We start from the raw sequence: 22,805 nt of genomic DNA, 5'->3' as shown, positions 1-22,805 counted from the left end.
CTCTCTCTCAAGGTGTTTGGTTGTCTCTGAGAAGTTACTCCAACTCTGTCCTCTGTTGCTTCTGTAATGTATGCGGCTAATTTTGTAGCACAAGTACATATGTAAGATTATCTTCAGCCGAATCTATCTTTGGTCTAGGGTATATTCCTCTTTGCCTACCCTGACCTGATCTTCACCATCAACTACTTCTTATTGTTGTTAGTTGCCAGCTCATGGAAATGCCATGTGTGCTGAGCAGAGCTTCTCCAAGGGTTTTCAAAGCTATGACTTTTCAGAAGCAGATCACCAGCCTGTCTTCTGAAACACCTCTGGGTGGGTTCCAACCACCAACCTTTTGGCTGGTAGTGGAGCACTTAATCATTTCTGCCACACAGCTGCCCTATCAATTACACATGATAAATTTTCTTATCTTGCCTTCTGTCTTTATTCCAGATGCCAAGAATCCTGGGTCGTGTTTATCCATGACATAGATTTTAGCAGGGCCCTTGAATACCTCGTCACTGAAAAATGATAATTTCACATCCTTAGTAAATATTTTAAATCAAATATTTCATTAGGCCAGAGAAAATGAAGCCTTCAAACAGATTCACAATTTTTTGTATATAATATGGTGAGCTGTGTGAGATAGCATGTTCTCCTAACAAGAAACTTTTGAACTGTTATTTTCTTATTTGGATTAGAAAACATCCTCATGGGCTGAAATCATGAACTGCAGGTTGCACTTGCAATACTGACACCTGGTTGTTAGTTCTAGGAGAGAAAACCTAGCCAAAAGTCATTTCATTTTCTACCAACTGGCCAACATACCTGTGAATAATGAGCACTGAAGCCAGTCTGAGACATTTCCATTTCGAATGAAGCTGCTGACTGATCAGCTGTCGCTATAAAATAGGAAAACAATCATCATAAGCAACAAGCAATGCCTTCTAGCACACTGCTGACTTCCAACAGACAGAGACTTGGTTTAGTGGATGGTCTTTAGCCATCAGAACTTCTAAGATATTTAGGGCCCTCATTTCTCAATCCCAAATCCCTGTGTAGGGCTGGGTACAGGTCCAAGGAGGTTAGTGGAAGGGCTCATGCATCTCACTCCACCTGTCTCAGAATTGGGCTTGTCATCTTCCCCATGCTTGCTGGAGGAACTGAGAAATCCCCATTCTACTCTGTGACACACAGGGTTGCCATGATATTGTTCTTGCATTTTATAGCAGGCTTGTAGATCCCATGGTGCTTCAGATCCAGGGATTATAGTTGAAATGTAGTATGAAGCTTCCATCTCATCCCTATACCCTTGGAATTCTGCTGCAACCTTACATTAAACTTACCTGGTATGTTACAAGGCTGAATAAATTTCATCCACAAATTGAAAGAGATCTGTTGCCTCCCCCAAATCCACTCATATTTCAGGCCTACGATCCTCTTGGAATTCCATTATCTGATAAAGGGGTTAAAGACTCGAGTTTTATTTGCTCTAATTGCTGGCTGTGAGTATGATTCACAGATCAGAGGGGCCTTTTTGATAGGGGTCTAGGGCACATGTTATTCAATCATATATTTTTAAAAAAAATTCTACTCATTTTAAAACTGTTAATTAAAATGTAGAGATAATCCAAAGTATTCTACGGAAGTATGCTACTCTAAAATCATTTCAAAATATTTGTGAATGCAAAGCCACAAACTCATCAGGGGATTGAAGGAATGTTGATTTACTTGATTCCAGTAGGGTGTTACTGATTTATTTGGCTTTGCAGATAAGTTAAAAATAGTGCATAATTTTAAGAAAGTCAGTCTGCCATTTCACTGAGTCCTGGGAATTATAAAATTTGTGAAATTATATTATTTACTATGTTCCTGTTTGCCTAGCCCGACTTGATCTTCACCATCAACTACTTCTTATTGTTCTTAGTTGCCAACTCATGGGAATGCCATGTGTGCTGAGCAGAGCAAGTAGTGGGTAAGACATGTTGCTGCTAACCAGAAGGTTGCTGGTTCAAATCTACCAGCTGTTCCACTGGAGAAAGATGAGGAAATCTACTTCCATAAAAATCCATAGCCTTGGTAACCTAATGAGGGTTGCTATGAGTTGGAATTGACTCGATGGCAGTGGGTTTTGGGTGGTGCAAATAGTTTGCACTAGGCTACTAATGAAAAGATTGGCAGTTCGAACCCAGTCAGAGACACTGCAGAAGAGAGGCCTGGGGATCTGCTTCCATAAAGATTACAGGCAAGAAAACCCTATGGAGATCCATTCTACTCTATGACATATAGGGTTGCCATGAATCACAATCAATTTAGTAGCAGAGGGTTTTGTTTGTTAAAATAGACACTTTACTGATTACTTACTGACAAATACATCAATAATTATTTTTTATAGAATTAGATTAAATGGGACAATCAGTCAAGAATTCAAATGTATCATAATCACAGGTATGAATCGTCCTTTCACTTAAATCACCAAGGCGCACCTTAATTTAAGCATTTATAAGTCTGCAATGCTTTAAGGTGCTTTCTCATTTCTTGCAAGGTCAGTAATAAGAATGCAAGAGCAGCAGCCACCCAGAATCGACAAGAACCACCTCTTCTACTCAGATGAGGAGCTATGTGTTTCCAATACCTTCCTCTACTGCTGTTCTACCTTCAGCTGGTAAAGAGGAGGGACCTGCGTGTTATTCTGCCTGCTGAATTAGCATCCTGGCAATAGCCTGTTCTATGTCCCTCAGCTTCTAGCTGTCAACTCCTCCCTGGAGTGCTCCTGGCTGTTGAGAGAATGGCTCTCAGCACTGTGCAGCCTCTGGTTCTTGGCTGGAATCTTTGTTTCTCAGCTGCTAACTGTGTAGCCTGAGAAGGCAGGCTTGATGATTCACTTTCAAAAATGAAAAAGAAACAGCCATTGAAAACCCTGCCCTGTAGAGCACAGTCCTATCTTTACACACATATGGTCACCACGAGTTGGAATCAAGTCCATAGCAACTGGCTTTTACCATCAAAAGAAATATAGTAATAGGAAATGGAGATTTCCCAACTAATAATGAAATGAAACGTTTCCTAATTCTGAAAAAAGTCAGAAATAATCTAGTCAAATGTTTTTCTTGGTTCACCCTGAGAGTGTAGCAACAAAGATGCAGGAGACATTTTTCAACAGTGGAATTGTTTTTTATTAAAAAAAAAAAAATTATTTTTAAACATAGAGACTTCTTGGGAGTGTCTGGGCACTTCCATGTGTGAGGTTTAAGGGATGGTAGGGTTAGGCTAGAAACAATGTAGACAGATTGCTACCCTGTTCCCCCAGAGCTGATGTGGGGTTCATTTCTTCCAGCATTACAGTATATTTACTTGCCCACTTGAAATTTAGAAGTGAGATTTATTGTATATAACTAGCTAACGTAACAAAGTTTTTTTTTTTTTTTTTTTCCTTTTGAATGATCTTCACAGATTGTTTCTACCATATTTTGGCACAGGTTACTAAAAAGTTAAAAGTGCATCATGTTTTGGAAGACCTTATATATTTTCCTTAAAGCCAGCCAAGCTCATTATCTGGTAAACTAGCGAGAGACGAAAGCCACTTAAAAGTGACTTGTACACAGATCACAGAATAGCTGAGTTCTTCAGAAGCAGCTGCGACTTCACAGAGATCAACAACTTGAGTGCTCTGTTTCTGAAGGCAGAGGGAAAAGCAGCCAGGGAAAATGGGAGCCAAGGAACTGAGTGTGGCTGGTTCTGTGGCTCCTCCTCATCTCTAAATCAAGCTTTCTATTTACCAGGTGCGACGCAGTCATAAAGTCAATAGACAGAGTCATACCCAGCACTTTTTAATTGAAAGTGAATAAAGTAGAATAGAAGATGTGAGAAACTATCAGAGTGCATTGCATTTACCAACTGAAAACCAAACCTGCTGCTGCGCAGTTGATTCCAGCTCACGGAGACCCCATGTGTTACAGAGCACAACTGCTTCATAGGTGTCTCTCGGCTGTCACCTTAACAGAAGCAGATTGCCAAGCTTCTCCTCCACAGTGCCTCTGGGAGGGTTTGAACTATCAACATTTAGCTTGTAGTCCAGTGCAAACCATGCCGCCAGGGAGCTTCATTGCATATAATAAAGGTATTTCATAAAAATTTCATTTCATTTTCAGATGTGTACATATATATGTGTATGTGTGTGTGTGCGTGCATGCATGCATGCACGCACTCGGTTGCAAAGCAAAATATATTTCTTATCATGGATCATTGCCAAAAAAGTTTGAAAGCTGCTGTTCTAAATTATTTTTTCATTTCTGTACTTTACCTTTTAATACTCTATGTCTGTTAGCCACTTTCCTGTATTTCCCTGGCAACTCAATCAAAAGGATGTATCTTTTTTCCAGCTTTGTCTCTTTCCCATTTTATTTCTTTGTTTCCTGATAACTAAGGTGTGGCTAACCCTAGCCATAGTACTTTCAATTGCTTCACATGCATGGGAGAGCTGGAAAACAAATAAGGAAGACCAAGGAAGAGTTGATGCTTTTGAGTTGTGGTGCTGGTGAAGACTAAGTACCATGGACTGCTAAAAGAACTAACAAATCTGTCCTGGAAGAAGTGTAGCTGGAATGCTCCTTGGAAACAAGAATGGCCAGACTTCATCTCACCTACTTTGATCATGTTGTCAGAAGGGACCACTCTCTGGAGAAGGATATCATGCTTCATAAAGCACAGGGTCAAAAAGGGGAAAGGCCCTCAAGGAGATGGATTGACACAGTGGCTGCAATGATGGGCTCAAGTATGGCAAGGATTGTGAGGCTGAAACAGGCCTGGGCAGTGTTTCGTTCTGTTATACATAAGGTCGCTATGAGTCAGAGATGACTTGACAGCACCTAACAACAACAACAACAGGTCAGATCAGGAGACTGAGAAGGAGCTTTTACATTGCTAGGATGCAAAATCACCATCCTTCAGCATGTCCACGCAAGGAGGGAAATAGATTCAGATGGAGCAAAAGGACAGTAGATCCCTCTGGCTGTTTCTGCCTATATGATGAGAAAAGGCAAGCGTTCTGTGAGAGTCCAGATGTTGAAGAATGTAAAATGGCTTTGCACATTCGCCTGGCATGACAGTCCCAAAAGGTTTTTGTCAGGAAAGGCCTAATTCCAAAGTCATTTGTAACTTGGCATCCCTACTTAAGGAAAAGGAAGAACACTATGTCTCATTATGTTGAATAACAAGTTGCCATTGAAAATCAAAGAAAAAAAAATCTACAAAGAAGTTGCACAATTTTGAATAATATAGCAAACTGGAATTTCACTGCCATGGGACTTGAAGCAGAGTTCCAGGAAGACTTTTAAATTTGAGAAGGATCAAAATTTGGAGAAAATAAATGGACAAAGAAGTTATTTCATAAGTACATTCTCATAGTGCCCAAGAAAGGAATAAACAAACATAAATAAATAAACAAAACTAGGCACAAGAGGTAGCATCATCATATTCTAAACTTGGGTCACAGAAAAGGAATAAAAGACACGGGAATATTTTTGTTCTCACATGTGTACATTGCCCACTGTCAGCTCACACATTAGCACTGCTGTTCCCACACAAGGAGAGCTTCCAGTGAGCGCAGTGCTGTGTGAAATAGCCATCTCCATGACAGATTTATATAAAAGGCCATTGTTCCATGCTGGCTATGGTTCACTGTAAAAATGCATTAGTGATGTGGTCATAATAAATACTGCAAACCCATTACACTGAGTCTGAGTTATAGAGAGAACACACAGGATAAAGAGAAATAGTCATACCTTCCAGGGCAAATATTCTTTCTCCCAGAGCTTCAACAATAGTGACTAGAGCCGTTTCATCAGACACATTGAAGAAATGCTTTTCAGTGGGCTCACTTGCAATTGATTTCATTTCCTCCACAAATTTCTCGGTACTTAAATTTCCTCGGTTATAGCTGCCAAGAATCTGAGACACAGCAAAAACGGCAAGGATATGTTTTAAATTCTGGTGTTAAATAAGGACTTCAGTCAAATAAAAGCATATATAGTACCTTAGCATGATGCAATTCTTATTACTCCCACAATCTTGAAAGAACAAACAACACTGAGAATATATAGACTCCCTAGTACTAACTGTGGCATAAACACTGCAATAGTTGGAGGAAAATATAAAGGGCGATTTTGTAGGTGTGCAAAAATTTGTTCTCCTGCATTCTTGAATCCATGTTATTAAGAGCTGTACCAGTAAATTCTGACTGTTCAAAAGTAACATTATGGTTTCTGGATGTCTCTGATATTATTCCAGCCAGTGACATCACCATCTGTTAGCAGAAGCAGTTAGAAAGTGAGTTGCTTAATCTTGAAAGGGTAGTTTCTCCAGAAAACTTTACCAATGGGCAGTCCAAGACATACATTTTTTACACAGGTATTGAACTGAATAGTACTTAATGGGTAATCTAGAAAAAAAAAATGGGGCATTCCTGTTTGAAAACAAATGCTAAAGACAGGAACATTCCTTTTTATAGAAAAGAAACTTAGGAACTATCTGTTGTAGTTAACTGTAGTTATTTAGATATCTAAGGAGGCTTCTCAAACATTTGTTTTTTTTTCATGTAAAGCTTTGGAGCTATGATATATATACAGCAAGTTCATCCTTTTTTATGAATTTGGACAAACTTAGACAATCCTGCTGCTACCACTACAATCAAGATGTATATACGAGGCATGTAGAAAGCTGTCTGTAAGGTCATGTGCACACTATTTGGAAAGCTTTTTTGATTTTTGAACTTAACGTCTAGTAGGATGTTCAGACTTTAGGTAGAAAGCTGTGTATGAGGACTATAAAAATCCCAGCAGAGTAAAAAGAAATCAATTTCTGGTCACTTCTCTGAAAAGCAAATGTCAAATATCAAATGCTCTTTGACATCTCAATAGAGGTCACTGTCACTTTGCCCACTTTTGCTAAGTGTTGAGAAGAAGAGAATGAATTAAAAAGATATGAGGATTATGCTGACAGGAAGGGGAAACCCAAGGGCCACTTGCTCCTATTATATTTAACAAATACTCTGTCACATTTAAAAATAACAATTAAGATGCTCTTCTTTCACTGGGATATCTCATTCCAAATGGAATGTTCACATTAAGAGTAAACATGGAAAAAACAGAAGAGTGAGATTCTAAGCACCAGGGCTTCCTCAGTCCTTCACTCTCCACTTGGGGTTCTTCTCTGAACAACCTGCCAGGCTCTTATTTTGTCAGCATTTTTATACATATGGATTTCTATTAGATTACCACCAATTCTCCATCCAAGTGAGCCCCTAATTTATTTGATAGATTATAAGACATCCTGGGCTAAAAAATCATCTTTTCTCTCGGTTCCTACTTAGTATATTCTAGATTTACTATCAGGTTGACATATTAATGTCTATTTTATTTATAAATTGATACAGTTGAAAATCCACAAAAGGAAACATTGTAAAGACTTTGGACCATGCATGATTGTTAGTTATGACGTGAATATTTTCATACACTCAGTGGTATGAGTAACAGGCCAAATGGGTAAAGCTCAGTAGGGAAAATGCCCAAGTGACATATTTAAAGACTAAAAATAAAATGTATAAATATAAAATAGGAGTTGTTGCTAGATGCCATCAAGTTGATGCTGACTCATTGGGACCCCATGTGTTACAGACTACAACTGCTTCATAGGGTTCTCTTGGCTGTAATTTTTATGGAAGCATATCACCAGGCCTTTTTTCTTCAGTGCTACTGCTGGGTGGGTTTGAGTGCCCATACTTTGAGTTAGCAGTCAAGCACAAACCATTTGTGCTTCCTATATAGCTCTAAAACAAAACAGTTGTCATCAAGTTGATCCGACTCATGGTGATCCCTGTGTTGCAGACTAGAACTGCACCCTGTAGAGTTTTCAAAGGCTGTGATCTTGTTCTTCTTCTTCTCTTTTTTTTGGTTTACAATGACTACCATTTATTTAACACATACTTTATGTTGACCAAAGAAGCTCTGGTGTTGCAGTGGCTAAGGCATTTGGGTACAGTCAGCAATTCGGGCCCACTAACCACTCCATGGGAGACATGGGAGAAAGACAAGGCAGTCTGCTTCCATAAAGATTTATAGCTGCAGAAACCCAACAGGGTTGCTATCTCAGAATCGATCGACTTAATGGCAGAGAGTTTTGGATTTTGGTTTATACTGGACAGGAGATTCCATTTATATACAAATTTCGGTTATCATTACAAGACAATGCTGTCATAGATGAAGAAGTTGAATGTAAGTGAAGTTAAATGATAGAGAGTCATACAGCAAGCAAAAAGTAGAGCTAGAAATATTATCTTGGTCTCAGATTCCAAGGCCAGAGAGCTGTTACACACGATGCTGAGTGTAGGAGACCTGCTACTCAGCAATCCCACACTCAAAAATTGTATTTTCTACTTCTGTTGAATTTTTCAGAAAATATGTCTGAATAGATTAAATAAATAAATGAATAAATAAATAAATAAAGTGAGAAATGAAAACCAGATAGAAGCTAAAATACTTGGATTTGGATAGATATTATCCCTCAATCATAAATTGTCCTAAAGTATTTTTTGGGTTACTTCGTGCTGCTTTAACAGAAGATACCACAAATGTAGTGGCTTGAACAAACAGAAGTTCATTATTCTCTTACAGTTTTGGAGGCTAGAAGTCTGAGTTCAAAGTGCCAGGCTCTAGGGGCTGGGTGAAAGCCCCTTGACTTTGGGCATCAGCTGGGCCTCTTGCTCCCAGCCCAATGAAACTGGAGGCTTTCTTCACTTAGGCAACTGCTGGCTGCTGAGGCTGACAAACCCAACATTGACCAGTAGAAAGGCACAGTACTGATATCACCAAACCACATGGAAGAGTAGAAAGGCACAGTACTGATATCACCAAACCACATGGCAGGCCATTGATTCAAGTCCACCAAGAGTATCAAGACTGGCAGAGAACATGGCAGGTTGCAGAATAACGACTCAGCTACATGCAGTTTTCAAGCATGCCCAAAACTTGAACCCTTCCTCAAAGCTGCTTCTTATATACTAGGATCAGACCACATCCCTAAGGTAGCTACTCATCTGCTCCAGTAGATTACACCATGGAGTTGATTACCAATCATGGAGAATAACTATATCCAGCTGGCCAGCCACTTTAAACCAGGCCCAGCCAAGTTGACACATAACCTTAACCACCACAAGTATTTATTTCATTTTTGTCTAGGAGTAGTCTTGGACAATACCACCATTTGGAGAGTAGAAGGTCTATTTCTGAAGACATTGCTGCTCTCTCAAGTAGTACTAATATGTACCATGAAGTCCTGTATTATAGGATAGGGGTGGGAGTATCTATTAACTTACTACCCATAAATTGTAGCACAGTAAAATTATGTAAGCACCTGGAATATATGAACAGCCTAAAATAAATTGCATTAAATGCAGCCCATAATACCATGAAACCATAATTACTAGGAAGTACATTTTAGATAAAACATGCATGAACCTCCAATTAATTTTATTGAAACAGATCTACAGGTTATACAGGAGCTCTGGTGGCATAGAGTCTAAGGCATTTGCCTTCTAACCAGAAGCTTGGCAGTTCAAGCCCACCAGCGACTTCTCGGAAGGAAGACTGAGCGATCTACTTCCATAGAGACACCACCTTGGATACCCAAGGAGGGGTCACTCACTATGAGTCAGGTTCGACTCAATAGCAGTGAGAGAGTTTGCCTAAAAGTAGAGCCTTGGGGATGAGTTCAGTTCCAGGCTTGAAGGGTGACTATGGGCCTCAGTCTTGGAAGAGGGGAGTACCATCAGTCTCTATCAGCCCACTAAGCCTGGTCTTTTCAATTATTTTGAGTTTTATTTCACATTTCTCTTCCACTCTACTACTATGATCCCTTTTGGAACAATCAGCAGTGGTAGATGAGCACCATTTAGTTCTTCTGATCTCCGAGTCACGGACTAATTATTGCCATGCATCTTTGTTTTCCGCTCTTTGTTTCAGATGGGGCGAGACCAATAGCTGCACCTTAGATGGCTACTCACAAGCTTCTAAGATCCCTGTCACTACTAACCTAAGTAAGATGCATAACATTTTCTTTGTGGACTGTGTTATACCAATTGATCTAGGTGTGCCCTGAGACTATGGTACTGAGTACCCAGGCCCAGTGACTCATTCTTTAAGGTGTTTGTTTATGGCTAAGAACTTTTCATAATCTTGTCTGTGTATGCTGTACTACACTCATGGGTATATTCACAGCATATGTAAATACACATGTGTAGTGTCCTCTGATCTTTCTCTCTCTCTCTCTATCTATATATATATATATATTCATGGATGTAGTCCTATTCACCTTCCTATCTCATTCAGATTGAGTGACTATCTATGTATGTACTCACAGATTATTGTTAGGACCATTTTGCAGGATAGTGTATGCAATCATATTCACCTTTGTTGCCTTCAGCTCTTGTGCTCCTCCATGTCTTCCTTTGCCCTGATCATTTTGTGCCAACCTCCTCCTTATTGTGTATTGCCTTTCCCTTCATCCAAGTTAACAGTACCTGCCTTCTAGTTCATTATTACCATTCCCTCCTACTAGCTGTGAGCTTTTTGGCAGCAGTTACCAGCCCTTTCTTACAGGAGAACATAAAATAAAAGAAATTATTGGAGTTACTGTGACTTGTGGTATAGTTTTGAACTATGTTGTGTCATAGGACAATAATGAAAATAGAAATACGCTTTGATCCTTTATTCAAGGGTCTGGTAGCTTGTAAAAACATGATTATGAATGAGAATACAAAATAGGACTTATAAATTGCTCCTGTCTTGCTCAATACAAATATGTCAAGCCTAGACATTAAGTATTTTTTAAAAAAATATTTACCTGAAATAGACATTCAGAATTGAAGTTCCCTTGAGGCAAATGTGTCAAATACAAAGTCTACAATTCATTTATATGTAGAACAGTGCCTTTTGTGTGTAAATAAATGAAATTCTGTTACATTCAGCTTCTCTTATTTTCATTTGAGTATCATAGGTGTCACACACTTCAAGTCCATTATAATATAACATTAGGCTCCACATTTAAAATCTAAGACTAGAATCTGAAGATAAAATATTTCCTGCTTACCATCTCCACAATCTCAAGTGATAGAGACAGAGGGACCATGGAATCATTACTTAGCAAAGGCAGACTTCAAACAGAAGTATTAAAGGCTCAAAAATGTAGTGTCTGTCACCCTCTTTGCCCCCATCCTCATACCTCTCACTTTCAGAAAATATCCCCAAGTCTTTGTGCTTTGAGACTTTGCACATCATGTGACGTGCGTAGTGTCCTGCTGCTTATGTCTCTCTGTTCTGGAACAAAGAGAAGTGAAAAGAGGAGGACTGTGGTACCCTTTGGAACCAGCAGAAGTGAGTGGAAACAGGTGATGACAGCCCTGTAGCACCACCAAGAGTAGAACTGAGGCAGCAATAGAGAGAAAATGGGGCCTACCAAAGAGTGGCCAGGGCAGCAGCTCACATGCTGAGCTAAAGTGTGGAGCCTGGCTATTTGGCTGGCTGTCAACCAGTAATGACCACAACCAATTCAGACTGGATCAGGTGCTTCCACCCATAACCTTCCTTAATATTACCCAAACCCACATTGTCTTGAGCCTTCCTCATAGTAAAGCCAAGGACCCTTACACTTCTTACAATGAGAAGACACTTGGCCCAATGACAATTTTGGCCCCGTTTTGAAAGGATGATCTGTCTTTGCTTAAAGGACAACCTGACAGAACCTAATCCTTTTTTTTTTTTTTTTTTCCTAACTTTTGCATAGCTTCTAATAAATGGAGGCCACTATCTTTCTCCAATCAAAGCCTCTGGTATTTTCTCTGAGTGTCAGTCTTCCTTGTTGCAGTGATTTGGTTTATTCCCCCCCTTTTTTTTTCTTAAAAGCTTTCTAACTCGATTCCAAAATCTGGACAATTATTAACATGGGCTACAGCCATGTGGTCTCTCTATATCTCAGTTTACTCTTTTCTAAAATGGAGAGAATAAAAGCTTCCTTACTCTCTCTGGGAAGGAGTTCTGGTAGTGTAGTGGTTAAGACATTTGGCTGCTAACCAAAAGGTCACTGGTTTGAACCCACCAACCACTCCATGGAAGAAAGATGAGGCAGTCTGCTTCTACAAAGATTTACAGCCTTGGGAACCCATTGGTTGTCACTATGAGTTGGAATCAATTCAATGGCAGTAACTTTGGAGTCTGAGTCTCTGGGATGCCAGAAGTAAAAAAGAAACATGTGCAGAACTTAGATATAAAGCACCATTTTAAGTTACAGAGTGCTACGTAAGTGGTCATTAAAATTATTTTATGTTTGAATAGTAGAATTTATAATTATTTTCCTGAATGCTCCCTCCATAGGTTGACAACATGAAAATTGGGTCAGCTAAGTTTAAGGAGCTATTAGAAACTGATACTTGTTAAAAAGTCACTAATAAGATCTCTTAAGTATTCAAACACCAAAGCAAACAAACAAACTAAAAATAAACTCATTGCCATTAAATCGATTCTGATTCATAGATGTTCTCTATTTTTTGCATATTCAGACATAATGTTATTAATAATGAATAGCTTTCTATTTATACAGGATTCCCCACAAAAGTCATTGTTGTTGTTGTTGTTGTTGTTATGTGCCGTCGAGTCGGCCCCGACTCATAGTGACCCCTCCTTGGGTTTCCGAGGCAGTATCACTACGGAAGTAGGATTGCCCAACCTTCCTTCCGAGGAGTGGCTGGTGGGTTTACTTTATATGTGATATTTTCTAAATTATGAAGAACAAGATCCAGAGGAAAATTTCTTCTCTTCTGGTTCTGGTATCTCCACTCTTATCCAGGTTAAATGTAATCATAGATAAACGTATTTTATAGCTGCTGGCAGCATAACTTTGTTTGAAGTTTGGGATGTGAAGTGCAGAGGAAACACCACAGAAATCCCGGACAAAGTGCATGAGCAATGATAATTACCTCCTTATTCCTCCTCACTTTGCAGGTAATACCATGAAGTGGCATGTGCACAGGGGCACTCCTAACTGTAGAGACTCATAAGAAAGTTATGCTATAGTAGGAGCCTTTTTTATTAGGTTTTTGCTGTGCAGAGTAGACAGATGACTTGGTGACCCTTTGCTTCTTTCTTACAACTTAAAAAGTTGGGTATAGAAATATCATTGTTGACTTCTAATAGATTGCTATAAAATTTATGTGCTGATTTTCTACTCTCCTATCTTAGTTATCTAGTGCTGCGTAACAGAAATACCAAAAGTGGATGGCTTTAACAAACATAAATTTATCCTCTCACAGCTGAGGAGGCTAGAAGTCTGAATGCAGAGCACTAGCTCTAGGGGAAAGCTTTCTCCCCGTCTGCTCTGGAGGAAGGCCCTTGTTTCCTTTCAACATCTGTGAGCCTGATGCTCCTTGGAGATCTCCATGTGTGGCATCAATATTCCTCTGAGTCTAGGAGGTTCTCAGCACAGGGACCCTAGATTCAAAGAAAATGCTCTGCTCCCTGATGTTTTCGTTAGACCAGGGTGGTATTCAGGTCCCTTCTTTTTTATCTTTTGTAAGATAAAAGGTGATGCAGGTCACATGCCAGGGAAATTCCTCTCTTACAATGGATCAGGACTATAATCTGAGTAAGGGGACTGCAACGCACACTAATCCTCGCACACTTACCCACAAATGATTGGTTGATTATATCAGATCACATCACATTATGGAGGATGATTACATCTTTACATAACTGCCAAACCACTGAGAATCATGGCCCAAATTGACAAATATTTTGGGGCAACTTAATTCAATCCATGACATGCCACTCTTTGGCCCCCTAAGATCCATGTCTTTGTCATATACAAAAGACTTTCACCCCATCATATCATCCCAAATTGTTGTTAGGTGCTGTTGAGTCAGCTCCAACTCATAGTGACACTACACACAACATAACAAAACACTGCCTGGTCCTGCACCAGCCTCACAATACTTGCTATACCTGAGCTCATTGTTGTAGCAACTGTATCAAGCCAACTCATTGAGGGGCTTCCCCTTTTTTGTAGACCTTCCACTTTACCAAGCATGATATCCTTCTCCAGGGAACAGTCCTTTCTGATGGCTTTAACAAACATAAATTTATTCTCTTACAGTTGAGGAGGCCAAAGTGGATGAGATGAAATCTGGCCATTCTCACTTCAAAGGTGCATTATGGCTGCACTTCTTCCAGGGCAGATTTGTTAGTTCTTCTGGCATTCCATGGTACTTTCAGCATTCTTCGCCAACACCACAACTCAAAAGCATCAACTCTTCTTCAGTCTTCCTTATTCATTGCACAGCTTTCACATGCACATGAGGCAATTGAAAACACCATGGCTTGGGTTAGGCACATTTTACTTTCCAAAGAGAAATCTTTTCTCTTCAGCACTTTAAGGAGGTCATTTGCAGCAGATTTGCCCAGTGCAATACATCATCTGATTTTTTTTTGTGTGTGTGTGTGATCTGGGTGAAGATTTACAGAGAAAATTCACTTTCCATACAGCAGTTCACATTCACTTTGTTTCATGACATTGACCACAATTTACCACAATGCAACAGCTCCCCTCCCACTTCCTCCCATAGTTACCTCTTCCCAGTGTCCATCCCTCCATACACTCCTGCCCCTTGAGCTGTCTCCTTGTGCATAAGCAGCCCTTCTTTCTCCCATGATTGTTCTCTCCAAGGAGTGTATCTATCTGAGGTAAATGTTCAAATCATATGCCCGTCTTTTGTTTGGCTGGAAAGCACAGGTGTGTGTTCAATTCCAGATCTAAGGGCAGCTAGAGGCCATAGTCTCAGTGGTTTCCAGGCTCTATCGGACCAGCAAACATGGTCCCCCCACTTTTATTTTCCCCTCCAAATGATTTTGAGCTTCGTTTCACACTGTTCTTCCTCTCTATCAAGGATCTCCTACATAGATCCCCTTCCAAGTGGATGACAGTGCTAGCCGGGCATCATCTAGTTCTTCTGGTCTCATAGTTATATAGGCTGCAGATTGGATGGTGTACTAGTCGCTAGGACTAATTATTTCCATGAATTTTGGTTTTCTTTATTTTTCTTTGCTCTGAACGAGGAGAGACCCATCGTTGCATCTAGATGGCAGCTTGCTAGCTTTGAAGATCCTAGTCGCAACTCACCAAAGTAGGAGGTGGAACAATGTTTTGTATAGTATGTTATGCCAATTGAGCTTGATGTCCCCTGTGACTATGGTCCTAAGCCCACAGGTTCAACTACCCGGTCCATCTGGGTAGCTGGCTGTGACCAAGCAGTGACCACAACCTTGCCTCTTGTCAACTCTACTATGTTGTTGTTGTTGTTATGTGCCATGGAGTCGGACCCGACTCATAGCGACCCCTCCTTGGGTTTCCGAGGCAGTATCACTACAGAAGTAGATTGCCCCATCTTCCTTCCGAGGAGTTACTGGTGGGTTTGAACCACCAGCCCTCTGGGTAGCAGTCCACTGCCTTAGGCACTACGCTACTACACCTGGGAATTCTGATCATTCACATAAACTTATAGGACTATTGTCTGCCAATCCTATACACATTCTTGGATACACTCCCCACTTCATAGACATACCTAATAGTTCAGCCTGTCTACCCATCTAAACATGTATACCCATGTTTGCCTTCACTGACAATGCAGTACTGTATGTGCAAAAGGGTTCATCTTTGTTGTCTGTACCTCCCATGTACCTCTCTATGTCTTTCTCTTCCTCATCATCTGATTTCTTGACTGCTGCTCCATTAGTGTTGATTATGAAAACAAGTAATATAAAATCTTTGACAAATTCAATCTTCTCTCCATTTATTGTGATGTTGCTGATTGGTCCAATTATGAGTATTTTTGTTTTCTTTATATTGAGATGTAATCCATATTGCAGACTGCATACTTTGATCTTCATCAGCAAATGCTTCAAGTCATTTTCACTTTAAGCAAGCATGGTCGTGTCATCTGCATATTTCAGGTTGTTAATGACTCTTCATTTAATCCTGATGCCACGTTCTTCTTCATATAATCCAGTTTCTCAGATTATTTGCTCAGCATACAGATTGAGTAAGTATGGAGAAAGGATAAAACCCTGATCCACTCCCTTCCTGATTTTAAACCATGCAGTGTCCCCTCATTCTGTTTGAACAACAGCCTCGTGGTCTATGTACAGATTCCTCAGGAGCACAATTAAGTGTTCTGAAATTTCCATCTTTCTCAATGCTATTCATAATTTGTTATGATCCACACAGTCAAATGCCTTTGCATAGTCTGCTAAGGGCTCAGAAGGAGAACTGTAACACCAGAAACAACATAGACAACAAGAAGCAGTGGCAAAGGAAAGGCCATCCCAAGAGTCTTAAATAAACTTCCAGTCCAAATTCTATCCTGGGGAAATATTATTCTTCATTTGTGAATCTACAATACAAGTTATTTGCCCCCATGGTACAATATGGAACTGGTAACAGACAAACATTTCCATTATAAATAGGAACAATTGGAGGGAAAGAAGGGATAATCAGGACCAAGCAAGTACAAAATTCAACAGAACAATTTACACGAACTCTCAAGGCTTGAAAATCATCATTTCTCTGATACCCTCTAGGCAACAGCAGAATATGCCCTCCATATTCTGGGTGGAAGGCTCTTTGGTCTTCCAGGCCCACCAGGATAGCATTTCTTCTCTTTCTGAGTTGGGTTGGCCCATTTTCCTAGTTCAATAGAGTAGTGACCCCATCCTCTTGGTGCTGGCATGTCCCATTCTTCTGCCCCTTTGGCATGGCAGGCCTGCCCCCTCAGCTTTGGACAACAGATGCAGTGCCAAACTTCTGGAGTTCATGAACAGCAACACACACATTCCAGAACTGAGTTGGTGAAGATCTGATGCTTTGAAGCCTAGGAAGTTGTGGCCCTACCCTTTGAAACTCCAGATGTCATGGCCCCATCTTTTGAGACTGCAGAGCTTGTGGTCCTATCTTTTGAAACAGAAGCATCCCTGCTTCCCATTCTCCTTGTCTTTTCAGCTTCTGCTTCTTGGTTCCTTGGCCTCTCCACCCCTTGGGCCTATTGAGCTGGCCTGGTCTCTGCCCTGCTTAGGCCAGTGTTATAAAGCTCTTAAGTTGTATCAATAAGTGCCTGGAGCCACTACTCTGCCAGTAAGCCTTGGCCTGAAGGCACTCCTATCTGCTGCTCTGTAGGTCGCAAGGCTACCTTCTTTAATAAGTGCCCAGGGCCACCCCACTCCACCAGAATGCTTCCTTCCAGAAGGCACTCAGCTCTCTTGCTCCACGGGTCATGCTCTGCTGTATCATGACTGTCTCCTCGTTCTGCTGCTGCCTTTTCTCTGCCAGTACTTCTGGTTGTCTATGCTATTTCTGCTGTTAGAGTTCTCATTCTGAGCCCTTACCAGGATCGCCATTGATGTCTATAATTCCACCAACAGTCTCTTCAAGGCAATCTAGGCTTTTACTATCAGGCCCCTTAAAACTTTTCTAGCATCTACCCATTACCCAACTCCAAAACCACTTTAGATCTATTAGAACAGCATCCTACTCTTGGATTCTGTCTTAGTTATCTAAAGCTGCTGTAACAGAAATACCAAAGTGGATGGCTTTAACAAACATAAATTCATTATCTCACATTTTAGGAAGTTAGAAGTCTGCATTCAGGGTACCAGCTCTAGAGGAAAGCTTTCTCTATTGGCTCTGGAGGAATGCCCTTGCTTCCTTTCAATGTCTGTGGGCCTGGTGTCCTTGGCTATCTCCATATGTTTTGGCATCAATCTTGCCCTGGGTCTAGGGGTTTCTCAGCTCAGGGACCCTGGGTCCAAAGGATGTACTCTGCTCCCAGTTTTTCCTTTGTGGTAGCCAGGTCTCTCCTTCTCTGCTCCCTTCTCTCTCCTTTTATCTCTTGTAAGATAAAAGGTGATGCAGGCTATATGTCAAGGAAACTTCCCTTACATCAGATCAGGGCTATGACCTGAGAAAGAGTGTGGCATCCCACCCTAATCCTCTTAAATTGATTGGCTGATCACATCAGACCGCATCATTAGAGATGATTACATCATTGCATAACTGCCAAATTACATTATTACATAACTGCCAAACCATTGAGAATCCCAGCCTGGCCAAGTTAATATGTAGTTTTAGGGGAATTTCAAGAAGTGTTATTTAGCAGCCAGTGTGTTTATAACCTAATATGTCTTTTAGATTTCCTCCCTCCTTTCCTTTCTTCTTCCCTTCTATCCTCCCTCCCTTTCTTCTTCTTCTCTCTTCCCTTTCTTCTTTCCTTCTTTTCATTCCTGTTTTGCCCCAGTCCTGCCCTCACAAAGCTTATTTAACAAATAGAGAATTTTCTCCTTCAACCTTATTTATGCAACTTTCATTAAATTACCATGATATGTACACAGCTCTTCTCTGCACTCTTGAATTTGAAAATCACAACTAGCAATTTACTTACAGCTATAGAAAACCGCTGAATGTTTTCATCTTCACAGTCTTGGATGACTTTATTCAGGCGGTGGTTGTCATGGGACTCTCCGTCAGTCACAATAACCATGACTTTTTTAACCCCCCTTCGTGCACCCCGGGCTTCAGTGAAAGCCTCCTTCCTGAAATAATCACAGATAGAAGATAGGCAAATAAAACATTGCTCCAAGACTAGGCAAAGCAATAAATAAAATCAAAACACTGACGACTGTAGGCAGCCCAGTGCTTTCCCGCCAAGATCAACATCAACACCCACTGTTGAAGCTCGAAGCCATGACAATCATGACTTGTAATAGTTGTAGATTTATCCCAGATGATGGAGAAGTCACCATTCTGCTAATCACCATGTATTTCTTATACAAATAAGGCAGAAGTATTTACTGTTTGGAAATTTCAAAGAAAGGGTGTGACTGGTGCATTCATCAGATTTAGAGATTGTTAGTTCTCTAAGTACTCTCCCAATCACCCTTTTCTCTGTAAACACTCCTTGCTTGACAGGCCTCTTCTTCACAGAAGCTTTTGCTTTAGTCCTCACTTCCTTCCACACCTACTATGACATTCACAGAAGAATGTGGAAATCCTTTTGAACTCATGAAAGGAGATGAGAGAGAACAGAACATTTGTGTGGTTGTGAGTGTTGCATTCTCAGTATGGGAAAAATAATCAGACAGAGAAATAAAAAGCTACAGATAGCAATGGTTTGAGTCAGTGACCTGGCAGTCAGCAGAGTTATGGGGATCAAGGATGAGCTGGGGCAGCTATGAAAGATTTGGTTTAAATTTGATATCAGGACACAGGCTTAAGGAGGGGTGGCATAGAAAGGGAAAATGCTATAACTGTAAATAAGTAAGTTTTAATTTAATTCAATAAGAAGGTATGGAAACAAATGGAGGAAAGGGGAAATGAACAATTTTAAAATTTATTTCATGTGTTCTTTACATGCATACATGCTTTTTCTCCTCTCTTATTCTTTTTACTCAACTTCCACTCACTTTCTTTCTTGAGTCTTGGACAAGAAAGTGTGCATCTTACTTTGGACTGAAATAATCATATGATATTTTAAATTTTGATGAAACTGAAGCAATTCATGTACTAAATTATTCCTTTCAATATTCTACTTTGGTCATGAAGACAAAGAATGGTAGTTTGGGATATGACAAAGAAATACTTCTCAAACTAACATTCCAAACACTGCACAATATGCATTAGTTATATGGTAGATACCCAGCAATGCATAATAGCAGGCATCTTATGAGCAGGTTGAAAGGACTCTAGTGATGCTAGTGGACAAAGGGCATTATATCTGCGATTGTCATTTCCTTTCAGAGTACTTGAAGCAAATTTGACAATTGTCCACTCTGTATGGTGAGTACACAGGATTCTGTTGTACTACTCTTTATTACATGTTCCTATTTTTCTTAAATTTTCCAAAATGAAAGAAAAATACTTTTGAAAAATTGATCACGGAGGGACTGTGTATCTCTACCCTCTATACCACACAGATTTTCTGTTAAAGGCTAGTCTTAATGACTAAGAATGGAAATGGATATCATATGAGAGTTGACCCTATTTGCAATTCTAATTGCTCAGATCATCAAAACTCCTCATTCTCTTGAAGATCAAGGCTATGACTGAATGAACATCAACAGAAGGAAATGATTAAAAGACCTTTCTTGTATAAAATCTGGTAGCTGGCACCGGAGCCAGCTTTATGTAACGTAAGAGCAGTCATTGACTGAACTCTTTAGAACACCCTTTTGTTTCAAATATTCTCCACAGCAAGTTGCCCTTGTTTCCAAAACACATCACCATCTGAGGTCCTTTCTTAGAACTAAGCATTGACCTCTCCCCAAGCTTTTTAAAATTCAATTATCCTAGGAAGATCTCTTTTTCTAGGACAGGGAGAAACCAGGCCTTATGATTAAACATGTAAGTCTACTGAAAGGAAAGAAAATACGAGAAAGGGAAAAAGGGACACAAAAGTGTTTGCTAAATAAGATACACTGAAAATGGAGGTAAATGGCTCTAAGAAATTAAAAGTATGGTTTGCAACTGGCCCAGCTTGAAAGGAATACTGAAGAAATTAAAAACAAAAAATTAATGTATAAGAAAAACAATTATTAACAGCATTATGGGATTTTTATTTATATTCAAAACTCAGTAATCTCAGTGCCTTACAGCTAGACCCTTTATGAAACACATAGACAAGAACCATAGAGGGGCATGGTATTCAGAATGCTATTTATGCATGAGCTAAATCAGCCAGCATACTTCTTCAGTTAGTTTTCAAAGATGAATATTCATTCTTAAGTGGTTGCGTTTGGAAATGGTACAGCTCCCTACAGGCTTAGAGCTTTCAAAGAACACTCTGATTTATTTTTAATACACAGTCACATTTAGAAAATTATTTCAGAGGATGTATTCAGTACACCTAGACACATGTAGGGTGTGCATGCAAATCTTTGGTCCTTCATGCAAGTGAATGTGAAATTACTCCATCTGTTTGTGGTTATTTCTCTTGGGCCCCATATGACTAAAACCACATGCTTTCTAACATTTATGAGTCTAAAGCTGCACATGAATTTTTAAATTTTTGAGTATCTGACCTCATCTGTGGTGTACACATATTAACTATTTATTAAACACTGACATTAACAGGTGGGAGAAGTGAGAACATGGATAATAAGCTCTTCAAACCAGATGAGAGTACAGAAATTGAAGACACTTAACAGAAGAATTCTTAATATTGCTCAAACTATTTGTTAGAGTCCCTGTAGTTTTTGGGTATTGCTTAATTTTCATTCATGAGTCTAAAAGTTTTAATGGTGGCTTAGGGAGAGACAGGAGTAAATAAGAGCTGAAAATGAGATAGGAGAAAGTGCAGAAAATGAAATGGTCTATATTGTAAGAGAAGGACAGTTCTTTAGATTCTCATAAAACATAATCCAACCACAGAGTGGTGCTTTCCATGAAGGAAATTGTAGAAGGGATGCCAATAGGAGGGAATTTAGAGAAAGTAAAGATGAAGAAAGAGAGAACATTACAAATGTTCTAATTCTTTCAATGTTTGCACTGAAAAGCAGTTCAAATAAGACAATATTTAATTTGGCCTTTTAGATACTTTTATTTGACATCTTCTATAACCTCAAATGGAGTACTGGGAAATATATAGTTATATTAGGATAGAAATATATATTGAACAGAAGTGGACTAATTTTTATTCTTTTATTTATTTGTTTTTAATACTGGCACTCCTAGAACCTAAAAACAAAGAAGAAAGGAAAAAAGATATTGACTAATACTAAGTTTAGGAGCTCTGGTAGCTTAGTGCCTAAGGCACTTGACTGCTAACCAGAAGGCTGGCAGTTCAAACCCACCAGCCACTACTCGGGAGGAAGATGGAGCAATCTACTTCCATAGTGAAAATGCCTCAGAAACCCAAGGAGGGTCCAACTCGACGGCACATAACAACAACAACAACAATATTAAGTTTTAGTACTCAAGAATGTGATGCAATGTTATTGTTGTTCTTATGTGCCATCGAGTCGGACCCAACTCATAGCAACCCCTCCTTGGGTATCTGAGGCAGTATCATTATGGAAGTAGATTGCCCAACCTTCCTTTCGAGGAGTGACTTGTGGGTTTGAACTGCCAGCCTTCTGGTTAGCAGTCAAGTGCTTTAGGCACTATGCTACCAGAGCTCCAGTAATTTTTCAACTAGATCTCCATCAATTAAACCTTCAGGATAACAGGCGAAGATGAGAAGGATAGTGAGAGAGTATTATAGAAAAACCTGGTCTGGTTCCTGTTAATGGATCAGCTGAATTTGTTTTTTAGAAAGATGGATTTAAAATGTCACAAAAGTAATTTTCAATTAACATAACAAAGGCCTAGATCATGAGCAGCTGGTTTTGTAGACTTTTACTTGGATTGAATTTTTCATCCATATACCTTGCTGTGTCTATTCCAAGGGCTGTCATAGTCTGACGACCACGTCTCTGGAGTATTTGATTTGCTGCAACAAGAACTTCTTCTGTTGATGAATACTTATTGAGGTTGAACTCATGGGTTACAGTTTCTCCATATTGTACAATTCCAACCTGAAATACCAAGCCATTGAAAGTTATCCATCTAGTAGATTTCCCTGTTTTGACTTTCTTCAGTAGAAGAAATGTAGATCAGATGTAGTACATTTTAGTCTAAAATAAGTTTAAATGTTTTTAAAATCTGTTGGTTCACAAACGATTCTGCTTTGATAATAATCACTG

The 22,805-nt window shown here is 39.7% G+C and overlaps 1 protein-coding gene across 1 annotated transcript in view; it reads right to left on the bottom strand.

The window, feature by feature from the left end:
• The window catches only part of ITGA1 (integrin subunit alpha 1), a 186,460-nt gene that overhangs the window by 78,852 nt on the left and 84,803 nt on the right, over nt 1–22,805 (bottom strand). The window contains exons 8-11 of the mRNA XM_007951538.1: nt 22,489–22,637; nt 18,509–18,659; nt 5,763–5,928; nt 808–881 (exon numbers count right to left, since the gene is read on the bottom strand). Coding sequence (XP_007949729.1) covers nt 808–881; nt 5,763–5,928; nt 18,509–18,659; nt 22,489–22,637 — 540 coding nt within the window. The remainder of the gene's footprint in view (nt 1–807; nt 882–5,762; nt 5,929–18,508; nt 18,660–22,488; nt 22,638–22,805) is intronic.

This window comes from Orycteropus afer, unplaced genomic scaffold (assembly GCF_000298275.1).
Source record: "Orycteropus afer afer isolate SDZICR_OR568_19922 unplaced genomic scaffold, OryAfe1.0 scaffold00296, whole genome shotgun sequence".
Taxonomy (NCBI): Eukaryota; Metazoa; Chordata; class Mammalia; order Tubulidentata; family Orycteropodidae; genus Orycteropus; species Orycteropus afer.
The sequence above is the reverse complement of the archived record's forward strand: the minus strand, read 5'-3'. Positions and strand labels throughout refer to the sequence as shown.